This window comes from Xiphophorus hellerii, chromosome 16 (assembly GCF_003331165.1).
Source record: "Xiphophorus hellerii strain 12219 chromosome 16, Xiphophorus_hellerii-4.1, whole genome shotgun sequence".
Lineage (NCBI taxonomy): Eukaryota > Metazoa > Chordata > Actinopteri > Cyprinodontiformes > Poeciliidae > Xiphophorus > Xiphophorus hellerii.
This window is the reverse complement of record NC_045687.1, coordinates 13,586,849-13,600,644: the sequence shown is the minus strand read 5'-3', so window position 1 is coordinate 13,600,644 and position 13,796 is coordinate 13,586,849. Positions and strand designations below refer to the sequence as shown.

At 38.7% G+C, this 13,796-nt stretch overlaps 1 protein-coding gene and 1 long non-coding RNA gene across 3 annotated transcripts in view; one reads left to right on the top strand and one right to left on the bottom strand.

Moving 5' to 3' along the window:
- Positions 1 to 81: 81 nt before the first annotated feature.
- On the top strand, positions 82 to 1,108 carry LOC116735561 (uncharacterized). Its single transcript, XR_004342394.1, has 3 exons — positions 82 to 327; positions 531 to 562; positions 637 to 1,108. It is a non-coding gene; the product is annotated as an uncharacterized LOC116735561 (long non-coding RNA).
- Positions 1,109 to 1,984: 876 nt separating this feature from the next.
- tex2 (testis expressed 2) overlaps positions 1,985 to 13,796 on the bottom strand; it is a 29,236-nt gene continuing 17,424 nt past the window's right edge. The window contains exons 5-13 of one of the 2 annotated variants that reach the window (XM_032587516.1): positions 12,533 to 12,896; positions 11,643 to 11,932; positions 10,036 to 10,179; positions 9,791 to 9,890; positions 7,689 to 7,809; positions 6,782 to 6,898; positions 6,283 to 6,492; positions 5,837 to 5,957; positions 1,985 to 5,363 (exon numbers count right to left, since the gene is read on the bottom strand). In XM_032587516.1, the coding sequence (XP_032443407.1) occupies positions 5,217 to 5,363; positions 5,837 to 5,957; positions 6,283 to 6,492; positions 6,782 to 6,898; positions 7,689 to 7,809; positions 9,791 to 9,890; positions 10,036 to 10,179; positions 11,643 to 11,932; positions 12,533 to 12,896 (1,614 nt within the window). In that variant the 3' untranslated portion in view covers positions 1,985 to 5,216. Of the gene's footprint in view, positions 5,364 to 5,836; positions 5,958 to 6,282; positions 6,493 to 6,781; positions 6,905 to 7,688; positions 7,810 to 9,790; positions 9,891 to 10,035; positions 10,180 to 11,642; positions 11,933 to 12,532; positions 12,897 to 13,796 lie in introns of both variants that reach the window. The other variant, XM_032587515.1, reaches the window with a different exon arrangement.

Sequence of the window (13,796 nt, the reverse complement as noted above, 5' to 3'; positions counted from 1 at the left end):
GAGTGGAGGAGGGGGAACGCTATAGGCCTCTCAGCCAATGAAAACACGCCTCCACGCACCGGATGTGCTATAAAAAAGCAGCATTTACATCCGGAGCCATTTTATTCCGCAAGAGCATGCGCTGCAATTGTCATGTGCTGCTTTAGCTGAACCCTATATTTTGCAATAACTGATCTTAAGTATGTCTCTTCAGCTACTTGCATCCATATTTTGTATTAAAGCTGATGTAACGTGAATTCAAGCTTGAACAAATTACACGTACTCGCTTTGTAAATGAGCACGAGCAGCTCACGTGGCAGCAGCGTGGGCAGGCCGTGAAACACGAAGGTAAGATTTGTATACACGCTTTTTTAGGTGTTTTCACAAAACGGGGAAAATTACAGTTCATATCACGAGTGATGATATTTTGCGTGTTAGACTTCTGATATAATAATGAAGTCAATCTTTAACATCTGACATGGTTCTACTAAGAAAAGCCTGTACTCCGTCCCAATAACTAAAAACACTGAAGAATATGTGTATTCTTTCAGGAGCTGGAACCACAGATTAACAAAATAACATGGTAAGTAATGCTTATAACTCATGAATCATAATTGTCATAGGTGACTTGGGTGTTGACTTTTATTTTTCTTACAGGTTGTGGCTCATCAAATGGAAGGTGACTAGCCTGGAACTGAAGCAAGTTTCCAGTGTTTCACATAACTTTACAATGCATATTCATAATAAAGAAAAACATTCCCGTTTACCTTTGTCTGAATTTGATTTCTTTAAACCAATTTTTGCACTTTTTGAACTGGAATGGCCCCTTCCTTAGCCACTTCCAGTAGTGAAAATAAGTGCTACATTAAAGTCTTGTCATAACTGGGGTTTCTTGGCATTTTCTACCAAGATGCTCTTTTAAAGCAAGACACAAATGTAAAAGTTGCATAATCTCTACAAATGGAGAAAATTCTTTGATTTGATTCAAGAATATTTTATTGTCCTGCCACCTTGCTTGTTTGTGGTATGAGATTTGGACTTGGGTCCCAGATTAAGAAATTTACTACATAAAAAAATAATGTAATTGTGATATGTATGTGAATAAAATAAAGCAACTTATTAAATGGCATTTACAATTAAGAACCCAATCAACACCACTAAATGAAGCTCAATGGTAGAAATAAATAATTTCTTACCAAGGCAGGGAGTTTCAGAATGTTAACTTTTAGATCTGTAATTTTTCTCCTGTAGCAATTAAGCTTAAAGTAAAAATTGCTGATAAAGATTAGGCCCAATCTTTTTCCATCAGTTTTTAGATTTGGGGATGGTTTAAGTCTAAATTTGATTGGCAACCATAAACATACCAAAGTAATCTATGGTGTTGTGAGACGGTACAGTTCCACTTAAAGTTCACATTCATACATTGAATATTATTTTACTTTTTGGGGCTCTAAATGTTTTCAACGGTCTTTTTTGAGTGTCATAATGCAACAAGTTATTACAATGATTTAAAAAAAAAAAAAACTGCACAAGTTTTACTTCTTTTTCTCTACTCCACATGGATATCTGCAGTATACTTGCAGATGTCCAGGAATTACTCCTAAATGCATGCATTTTACATCCCTCAAGAAGCTTCTTGTATAATGGTGCAAGATATTTGACTAATATTCTCCTCAAAATAACATGGAATATTACACAAACATTTTAGTATTTTTATTAACCATAAAATTTGTGAAACTTCTAAAATTATGTCCAATAGCAAAATTATTTTTACTTTTAACTTGGAAGAAATAAAGTCATTAAAATACTTTTAGAAACGTGACACAAAATTTTATTGTTTCATGTTGACAATTTAAGGCAGCTGAACCAGTATATCTCCATAAACCAAACCACGCATTTGATGTTTTGCTGAATCGCAAGATGTTACGTGTGTTTGCATGCCTTGCTGCCCAAACATGGGTGTACATCTTGAATCATTTCTCATTTTTTCCCCAAAATCAAGACATTTCTTTTCCAAATAAATTGTTTTTATTGATCCACAATAACACAGAACAGTAACATTTCTGCAATATCACAGAACAGAATAGCCTGATATCTTGGTCAATGTGCAAATGAACCGCAAAGAAATGTGAAAAACAACAGGCATGTCTTAACAGACAGTGATGGCACAAGAACAGTTCATTAACTGATGCGAGAAATGAGGTGGCTCACCATGAAGGAATGTTTGATTATCTCAAAGGCACTTTCTGCCTCATTTGCTAGCCAACACACATCTATTTGAACATAAAAATACATAAAGTCACCTCTGAAGTAGACAGGAAAAGTTCCAGGGGTTTCTAGATTATTGGTGGCGCTGCTCTTTAAAGACAAATAACAGAACAGCAAATAAATGAAAACGAAACGGCATTCTTTAGCTGTATGACCGCAGACGACACTAAATAATATGGCTGATATCCAGAATGCTGCTAATTTCAATAAAACTAGATTTATTACACCTAAAACTTCCAGCTCTGTGTTGCTGCTTGAGGTTTCTGTTTCCTGCTGTACAGATAGAGTCTCACTCTCTGATTTATTCTCATTTTTTTCAATTGCAGTTGTTGAAACACTGGCTGTGCGTCACCTCAACGAAAGCAGAAGGTTTTTAACAGATTGCTTTATTTCACACCTTCTATATTCCCTTTGGCAATACAAATAGAAAATTATTACTTTTAGTCAACTCTGGGTGTAGCTTTAAACATGTTGCTCAGAAACATGTTTTCAGTGAAAGTGTTTCCTGGGAGAGCCGAGGAGTTCTTTTTATTTATACATTCAAGATACCAACAGAGGTTGAGCCATTTTGTTTGCCTCATTTCTTACAACCAGCCCATTTTAGCTCGAATTTCTATTCCATAGTACAAAGCACACATGCTGTATGACAGCATAATTGCCATGATGGATTTTACTGGACCACCTGTCTACTATGAAACCATTTATAAACCATGGATTAGTTTGCATATATGTTCCAGGCAGCAATGTGGTTTGCTGATAAAAGAATGGTATGAAAAGTGCAGTGGATCTAAAGATGTTCATACCCCTGTTGGGATTTGTGATGTAAAAAAAAAAAAAAAAAAAGGAATCGTCTCCAAATTTTTTCCACCTTCAATGTGACATTATGTACAATTTCACCGAAACAAAAAAAAGTGCAATAACTTGGTTGCAAAAGTGTGCAGACCCTGAAACTATTATTATTTTGATGCAACTTTTGATTTACAGTAGGTGACTGGTATGGGAAACCAGCCAGACAACTAATGCAATTTTATCTGTTTTTGCACCTTTTTCAAAATTATTTACCTCCAAAAGATTTGAATGATTTTCAGCCGAATTGTACAGCATAAACGTTGCATAAAAGGTGGAATATTTTTTGTATTGCAAAATCTTACACCTTTGCAATCCACTGTATGAATGATAGGTGATCGGGTCTAAGCAAAGTCCTCAAACGGGGATTTAAAAAAAAATATTTTACCCTTTGTCTTCATCAGTGGCCACAGTTCTAGCTAATCCTCATAACAGTAACAATAAGACACTCATCATTTAGCAACTTCACAGAAAAAGTTAACACTGTCCAACAATCATGTTAGGTACAGCTACACATCACAGGTTATATGGTTCCTCTTGCTGACTCAGGATGGCTATTTGTTGTGTTACAGTATCCTCCACACTTACTGGTAAGGAGGAAAAAAACATAAAAAGAATTGCACCTTTTGTTGCAGTAGCACAACATCTCTGAAAAAAATAAACGAAAAAAACCCAAACATTTAATTTGGGTACATTGTTTGGGAGGTGGGGGCAAGGAGGCGACACTTATTTACTTTTCTTCCATTAACAGTTTGCACAACCTTGCACATGGTTGATCTATAACTTTACAGTCCATTTTTAGTTTTCTGGCAGGGCACTCCAGATTTTGATAGAAAATCTCTTAGCATTTCCAGCTTCAATGGGCTGTAGAAGAGAAACAGACCCACAGTGTCACATGTCCACCCCCTTGTGTAAGAGTGGGCATGAAATGCATTTTAAGATATTAATTTTTTTGTGTCATGCCAAAACCTCATGAAATGTTTGCAAAAAAAAATAAAAAAATCTTATTAGACCAAGCACATAACTCCACATAATTATGTATATTATGACAGGACAGAAAAAGCTTCTGCCCTGCAGTCCTTTGAAACAACTGGTTGACATCTGCATGGAGTCTACCGGTTGGTACAAAGTCTTGGTAACCCCAAAATGTCACCATTTGTTGCCCTGGTTGAAGGGGGTTGGTACATGATGACAAGACATTTTCTTTCCCTCCCTTCCAATCCTACTCACAGTGTTGTGGCAAGAAATGGAAGATCATCATCCATTCTCATCTGTCACACCAACTGTTATCTCAAAAATTTAAATATTGCTCTCATTGTAGATATTGACGAATTAAGCAAAGTTGGCATGTCTTTAGTTACGCAGATAAACACATTCCTGTCACATACTTTAATGAGATGCTTTCTTGTCTTTCCCATTTTGAAAAGTACTTCAAATACATACTCTTTTGTGTCATATGTTTTACAGAGAAACCGGAAGTTTCGTCATACTTACCAAATGTTTCAAAGTACTGATCAACCTTTAAAAGTAAAATGTAAAGTGAAAAAAAGAACGTTAGTTACTTTTTTAAAGGAAGTGTCAAAAATTGTAGCACCAATTATTTTGTGAGGTTTGTTTTTCTTGCCATGTCAAATAAATGCTTTCAAATTAAGGGTTGGATTTTTTGGGAGGTTTTCAGCATGAGATTATGTAACTGTAGTAATAGATAAATGGCATTATTGTGAGATTTTTGCTCAGTTTACTTGACATTCCAGTAATTGTGGAGGTTGCTGTATTTTAGCTTGACCCACAAACCCTGCTTCATCAGACTGAACGAATACTGAATGTCAGATAAATAGATCAAAGAAATGTAGTCAGATGGTAACAGCATCACATTCTCCTTCTATTCTCCTGCTTTTATTTAAAAATAAGAGAACTCGTCATCTTGCTTTTCAGTTTTTTTGGATGATTTTTTATTTTTTTTTAACTGCTAACCGTCTATTGAAACAGTAGCATTGAAAAACAAAGAAAATAACCGTGGAGCTGGCCAGGGTTGCAGCTGCACCTTTAGTTTCCAACAGACGTTTTGGGCGTCCTGTATCACCGTGTCATAAAATGCCTGCCGCCCTACATTTGAACACCTCTCACACATCAGAGACCTCAGACTCTTCCGGCTCTGGATCCTTCAAGGCATCGTTTGTCAAAGTCAAGTTGGCATTTGAGCGCATATCCATGGCAGAGTGCATTATGGGTAGCCATATGTCATCCATGTTTGGCATCACAAATATTTTCTGCAGGAAAAGAAAGATGGTTAGCTAACAAAAAAAAAGAAAAATGAATTTTCAAATCCCGTTTTGTTGCCTCTAAAACAGAAGTTAGGAATTTTTTTTATTTTTTTTAAATAAAAAAACCAGATGCTCATCCACAACAGACAACCATGTGCAGCACAGTGGTATATTTTACTGGCGCCCTGATTGAAGGGGGTTGTACATAATAACAGCCCTAGAAGAGTCAGGCAGAGGTAAATGTAGACATGTGGTGAACATAACAGAGACTCTTAGCAGTTTGCATTCACATACCAGGCATATCATTAATCTGGTTGCGATTATTGGTAAAGAGTCAAGACAGACAGACAGCTTTTAAATGCTTCTAGAAAGCAAGAAATCCTCATCTAAATCCTTATAAATATCCCAGGAGCTGTTCTTTTTATCCTTGTGAACTAAACAATTGGACTCTTGAGTTTGGAAAATTGAGTTTTGATTACCTGGAACTCCTGATCCAACTTCTTCTCGATCCACTCCGTCACATGAACCAGAGTGACTTCTCTCTCACCCAGTTTGGGTCGTGCTTTCAGCTCCAGATGGGGAGGTCTCCGAAAACCGTACCTGAAAATCAATTGGACATATTTTTCTTGCCACAAGTTGTTAAAACGTCTAGGTTACAAGATCTTTGACTGACTTTTCGTATCTATTGATCTAATCCCAATAAAATACCTAGTGTATTTTATTGGGATTGTATGACTAAGAGTGATGCATAATACTGAATTGGATCAAAAACAATGCTGTTGTTGTTACAGTAGCATTCATATTTTGTGAACGTATGTGTGCCTACAGGTGTCCAGCAGAGGGCACACTATTATGCTCTTATGCTAGGACTCCCACTCAATCCCAGCCCACAATAACCCATTTTTTGGTGTGCTCCTGAACATACCATATCCTGTCCGTAGGGGGAGGTGGGATGTTGACAGCAAGCGTCCCCCTGCACTCTTGCACCTCCACAGTGAGCAAGAGGGGTGTGTTAGACACCTCCTCCATCTTCTTCTTGATAAACTCTGTCTCTGTTGCCTTTTGGAAGTACTTGGACTTGGCTATCTTGTCCACAAAGCGCATGATCTTGCTGGGTCTGTGGCCTCCTACATAGCTACAAGGGCAGAGGATGGAAAGAGAGAAGACGGAGGAGGGGGGGTTTAGAAAAGGAGTGAGTCAGGTTCATCATTTATTCATAACAGCATCTCCTGCTACTCAGCACCCACAATGGTGATGGGGAGGGGACCGGGTGATACATTAAATCAGCAGCAAGCCTTCAAACCTGTAGGGAATGAGTTGGTGAATGGACCTGGAGTGCTTTAAAACATCACTGTTGATTTAAATCTGAGCAATTTTTAATTCAGATTTGTGTCCATGTCTCCCGTAAAGAGACACTTGCTCACCCCTCTGATGCAGGCAGATTGGGTTTGTCACTGAGCAGTTCAGGGGGATCCTCCTCATCTGATGAGCCAGCACTGGATGACTCCTCATCGCTGTCGGCCAGACAGTACGTCCGTGGCCTGGACCTGTCGCGGCAGCATAAACATACAGTGACTGTTTGAAGGTCAGACCATGATAGCTTCACACAAAACAGTTTTGGACACGACCCACTTCTGTTTAATGAATTGCAACTAAAATAAATCCCTAGAGGTAAAATTCCACTGATCCAAAGTAAAAATCCAAAATGTCCAGTGCAAAAAACAAAAACACAATATATTGTTTCGTTGACAGGCAGTTGTAGGCATCCATTCCCAAACTCACCATTCATTGGACAAATCCATGAGTGTAGGCGTCCAAAAGAGGGGATTAGTGTACAAAGAGAGGAGGAGGAGGATGAAGAGTCAACACGAAAAAGGTAGGAATGGTGAAAAACACACAATAGCAAATATGGTCCTATGCAGATCTGCAGAGTTAGCATCCAGTTTGTTTAGGGCTTGGACTTCCTATGGCGGTTTCAATGGTAACTTTCTTTTTATCACTCCTCCATAAGGACAACATTTGTAGAGTGTACATATAATAGCTGCCCTGTAACAATTATTGCACATTAGCTCTGGATCTCAGTCATTTGGCTGTCTTCTGAATGCAATTGATTGCAAAAAAAATGTATTAAAGGAGGATAAATGCATGTAAATGCAAAATTTCCTAGACTTTTTGCGTAAATTGAGTAAAAGTAAACAAATTTGTTCCATTTCACAATATACTTCACTTAAACTGTCACATATAATACCAGTAAAACACATTGAAATTAGTGGTTGGAAAGTGCCATGCTCTCTTAAAGTTAAAAGTTAAAATTGTAAGTAAAACTCTCACCATTCTTTGCCATGATCCCCGAGTCCTTCGCCTTCTTTCCCCAGGCGGGCCAGGTTCAGCTTGGTTTCTAGTGTCATGAGGAAGGAGCCTGTGTAGGAGACTTCCAGATCAAACCAAAGACCTGGAAGGAGAATGAGGGAAAATGCAGAAAACATCTGGTAATCAAGCATTTACCAGATGCAGAAAGCTTTACAATTGTCACTCATTAAAATAAGACAGACTCTGATATGCAATTGCTGTAAGGCCTTTAATAGATAAAGGGAAGAATGACCATTCCTATTAAAAACTGTACAAAAGCTCTGTGGCATTATGCTTATCGTTAGGTGGGGGGGGATAATAATTCACATTTTAATACCTGCTGCTTGCTCAATGAGTCCTCATTTCTGCAGCAAGTAACAAAATTATTTTATTTAGCTAATCTTCCTGTGTTTTGTTTTCTCAGCCTTGCAGATATTGCGGAAATAAGGCTTAGATGAAAGCAAGTCGTTCATATTACACTGTCAGCATTTATGTTGCTTCTCTTGACTGAGTTCAACAAAACCTGAACATTTTTAACATTTGCTAACAATCCTGTGCGCCCTGTTACTTAAAAACTCAATTTCTTGGTCATAGCTGTGGCTAAGGGTGGCAGGAGGAGTCAGCATTTCAGTGAAGGATCAAGGGATCCAAGATGAGAAGTTTAATTACTGTGGCTTTATATTGCACAGCACACAAACAGGCAGGACTACAGTGGAGGCAGGATGTCTTAATCCACTAAGATGAAAAGTTAAAAAAAAAAGAAAAAAAAAAGCCTAAACGTCGAGAAAAATAACATATCTACATTGCATTATAAAATGTAATGTTGATATGTAATGTATCTTAAACCTTTCAGCATTTTGTCACATTATAACCACACATTTTAATGCTTTTTATTTGTATTTTGTGTGGCAGAATCAACACATATGAGTGCGCAAATACACTTCTAACATTTGTGGCATACATATGTATTCTACCCCATTTACTCTCTAATCCTTAAATCTAACCTGATGCAGCCAGTTGAAGTCTAGTTAATGAAGAGTGACGCAAGTGTAATTTTACATCAGCATAAATTCAGATTGTCTGGGAAGGCCTCTGAAGTTTTTTTTATAGAACATCAGTGAACAAACATCTTGAGAACCAAGGAACTCGGCAGACAGGGCAGTAGAAAAATTGTGGAGAAGTTTCAAGCAGGGTTAAGTAATAAAATGATATGACAAGCACAAAACATCTCACAGAGGACTGCTCCTGCAAAAGAAAAGAGTTATCAAGCCATAGCTGTCCACCTACACTAATGGACAAGGCAAAGAGAGCATTAATCATAGAAGCAGCCAAGAGGCCCATGATTATTCTACAGAAGATACAGAGCTCTACAGCACAGGTAATGAGATCTGTTGACAGGCTAACTATTGATCACACAAAATTTGGCTTTTATAAGAGAGTCAATAAGTAAACAATTGTTGAAAGATGGAGGAAGTGCCATTTGTAGTTTTACAACACGTCATGGTGGGGGTGTGGGTGCACAGCAAATGTGTGAAAGGTGTTCTGGTCAGCTGAGACCAAAACTAAAGTTTTTGGTAGGCATTGAAAGTGCTATGTGTGGGGGCAAACTAAAACACCCTCACCATGCTGAAACATGGTCGTGGCAGTTTGATGATGTGGCATGTTACACAACTCACCCCATCGGGGACAGGACGTTGGTCAAAGTTGGCGTAAAGATGTATGGACATAAATACAGGGGAATATTGAAAATTAAAAAAGTCACAACTACAATGGAATAGCTATTGCATGGTTTAGATCAAAGCACATTCCTGTGTTACAGTGGCCCAGTCAAAGCCCAGACCTAAAACCAATAGAGAACCAAGAATGACCTAAGCTGTTAGGTAGAAAGATCAATAAAAAGAATTTCAGGAAATTGCAGCAAAAAGTTGTTCTATAACACATCATCTCTGGTGTGCAGATTACAAAGGCAAGCCACACTTTTCAGGTGTACAGTAAATAAATAATATAAAAACCACATGTCTGGTTTCTTCTTCCTCACATGTCTGAACTACTTAGTGTAGTCATAAAAATAATACGTCCCCTACCTTGGTGGTCCACTGAGGGTTTGGAGGCACGGAGGATCTTAGGAACTGAGAATCCCATGTCCAGCTCCGTCAAAGTCAGCTCATTCATTACATATGGCAGCTGAAGCACAGGGGCCAAATTAGGAGATTAAGAGGTGAAAAACAGACATCAACACGATTTACAGTCACACAACTGCTTGTAGAGTTTTTATATGAATTGCTTCTGCTTGTTAGGGTAATTTATGCGGACTTGTGGCACAACTCACCCTGATTTTACTGAGCTTCATTTGGATCTTTTTGGAGACAACATCGGCCCAGTACTTCTCTCGTAAGAAATCCCAGAATATCCTCCCCAGAAAGGTGTTGACCCAGGCCTCTGGCTCTGCAGCCTCCTCTGAATTCCTAGGTAACTGAAGGAGATGCACACATCAGCTTTCGTCTTCTTAATACAAGGTTGCCAGCACATCATCATTCTCCTCCATGGAGACAGTACCAGTCTCGGCTGTCTGGCTACCTCTGCAGTTTCTCCTTGCAACCCAGCTCCACCTTATCAAACTGCATCTGATCATGTCTTTGTTTGTTGTTGCTTCTCTGCTGCCTCAAGCACTCTATGTTGTGTGTGAAAGGGCAGATAGCTCTCCCTAAAAGGCCATATGGCTGAATTTAAAAGGGTTAAACATACCATGTGGATGTATAACAAACAACATATGGCATCAAGCAGCAACAGACAGCACCTATGAGCAGTGAAGTGACCCTGCTAACCATTTTGATAACCCTGCCACCCTCTGTTTCCAGCATGCTCTTGGAAAATGTTACAGTGACTTGTTCCCAAGAGAATAAACCCCAAAGAAACCAAAATGTCATACAAGAAACCAAAACTGAATTGAGATTGTTCACATTACAAACAATAGAGCTTAATGAATTTTATTGAAACTTTATGTGAAAAAATGGTAGTAGTATATTGTTTAAAACTTGTAGATAAAGAATACATGAGTCCCGTCAACAGATTGCCAAGTGGAAACATGAAGAAAAAGGTCAGATGTGACCAAAATGAAACTTTTTATTGGTTATTTGCAAAACACTGTTTGGTGATGAACTAACACTGAAAATAAAATAAAAAATAGTTAAGTGTCACTCCATATTATTACTTCTCTCTTTACTGTGGGCATTCAACAACTTTAATCAAATATTAACTTCAACATCAATACTCATTTGTGGTTTATAGCTATATTTAATGCTTACACTGAGCATAACAAAAGTAGTTCCCTTTAGCTAAACTTGCCACTAAAAAAATGTGTTCAGGGTGCAGCTAAACATTATTTTGTTTAAGAGCTTGTGCAGTCATCAAACAGTGATGTCCTGGGTGAGAAGCCACATTGCCCATAAACAATCACGACTCAAAAACACTTTCTCCAAAAGAACAAAAACCAAGTCAAAAATTTACCTTCCAGCAGGATAATAAGCCTGAAATACAACCGGAGCTACAATCAAATGGGTTAGTTTATAGAATGCATTAGAATGACCTAGTAAAAGTTAAGTTCTAAATCCATTTTGTAATCTATGGCAAGATATGGACAACTGCTGTTCAGAGTTTCAATCTACAAGCTAACTCCAAACCTGACTGAATTTGAGCAAAAAAGATGAGACAGAATTTCTAACTCTAGATGTGCAGAAAATGTGGAATAGTTCAAGGGTTGTCAAGAGTTTTGCAAAGCTCTCCATTTCAATCTAACTTATTTAGAGCAAAATGTCAAAGCAGGACAAAAATACTATGAAAGCTGGACACACTGGGAACCCCATTGGTCTACTTGTGGGGAGCCCCCGAGCAGATGTTCTCACTAGGCATTTTCATTTTCAAATGAACCCATCATACCTTTTTGGTAGCTTTAGGGCTGCTCTCAGGGGTGTGCCCGGGGCTGTCGACAGCTGGCGGGCTTCCGGGCGGTGCCTGGGGGTTAACGTATTTGGCCATGTAGATGCTATAGTCCAACAGCATCTTCTGCTTCATCCCCCCAGCTGAGCCACTGGAGAGAGAGGCGGGGGTCTCTCTGTGCCGAGGCTGAGACAGCTCCTCCTGGCTTCCCCTGCTGCTGCCCCTGCTGTCAGCCTCAGGGCCTCCGGCCGACTGGATGCTGCCACTGCGGCTGTGAGCAGACAAGAAGGCTGGAAGAGGCGGAAGGAAAAAGCGGAATGTAATGGAAACATAGGAAGCAGAGAACTGTGATACAGTTTAGGCATCAGGAAGAATTATTCCTTCATTCATTATTAATTTCTTAAAGATTGTGAGAAAGCTTGACTGATTAGCATCTCTTTTGTATTCCTTATTCACAATGCACTGCAGCACAATATTAGCATAATCTATTTATATTACCTCAGAAACAGCACGTATTTAAATCATCTACAGTAATTGAGTCCAACTTGTTCTGCTTACATCACTGGACTCAGAAATGCTATGCATCTTTTTGTATGAGGTCTTATCCTTAAAGGCTTATATCTCACTGAGGAAACCAATGCATTATATGCTACTCCCCTGTGCATGTAATCCTGCTGACCCTTTCACACTCTGCTGTTCACTCAGTTCAGGGGATTGGTAGTCCCTAAGCTGAGGCTTACACACAGATCTGATTGCAGTGCAGTTACATGCTCAAAATAATGGTGATTCTGACTGTGGGGAGTGCTTAGGAGAAAGATGGATAATCTAAAATACTCCACTGTGCATGTCATGCATACGCCTCAAGAGCTGTGACCGTGAAGTCATCTCACCACTCTTGCAGATGCCAGACAGGCTGCCACCTCTCCCCTCCGACTTCATCTGGGATGCCTGAAGAAACCTCCGAAACCATTCCTCCTTTTCCCGACCGGTCCTCCCAAACAAGTAGATTGTCAGATCCCCTCCTCCGGCGGTCGGCCTTCTCTGCTCCTCCGCTGAAGTGCAAACTTCTGCTTTTTCAGCTTTGTCCGTTCGTTCGAGCTTCTCACCCAGTCCAGTGGTTCTCTCGTCCCCAGCTTCAGATCTTTCTCCCTCTGCTTTTGACATGAAGTCCTCCTGTTTTCCCAGTTCAATGCAAATGGGATACTTCTTGTTCCAAACCCTCTTCCTAGCCAAACTCTGGGGCATCAGGTAGATCTGTTGAGTTGGGAGTGAAATAATTTAAACATACAGGTTAAAGATTTTTGGACACTTGAATGCCTATTTTTATATACTCAAGTTTTTGCATACAGGTAGGGTTCTAAAGATGAACTGGGTCTTTTTATGTCCCCCTCTGATATTTATGTTGAATTAAGTTTTCTGTAGGATTATCTGGGTCATCGTCAACTAATGACTGATGTTTTCACTTTTGAATGAAGTGAAACAGTTAAATTATAAATAATCATTTGATGAGGGACACCTATTTTGAAAAAGAGGTCCAACCAGGTTTTACAGATACATACTTTATCCAACCTGGCTTTGCTGGGTTTAGAAGTCTCGGATTGAAAGAAAGACTTTTTTTCTAGCAAGACTCTCGGGCTCATTTTGGGACATTGCCAGGCTTTTCCAGCTCAGAAGGAATATAAAGTTTCTCCAGCAGATTCTGTGTATCCTACCATTGATACTGCTCATATCAGATCTTGTTTTTGAAACATGATCATAGAAATCAGTAAAAAAAATATAAATTTAAAATACATTTCTAAGAAAACATAAATCCTACAACCTAAGTGTTCAAACACATTATATATTATTGTTTTATGGGCTCATTTTAAACCTTTAAATGTGTTTATTTTCTGGTTTTGACTGCCTTTTAAAGACAGTCATTTTAAACCTTTAAATGTGTTTATTTTCTGGTTTTGACTGCCTTTTAAAGACAATCATTTTAAACCTTTAAATGTGTTTATTTTCTGGTTTTGACTGCCTTTTTGAAGGCAGTCATTTTAAACCTTTAAATGTGTTTATTTTCTGGTTTTGACTGCCATTCCTGGGCCACAGATGGGTCGAGCCAATGGAAATCACATTTCTCGTTTAAGCGTTTTCATTCTGACCTCTATTGAA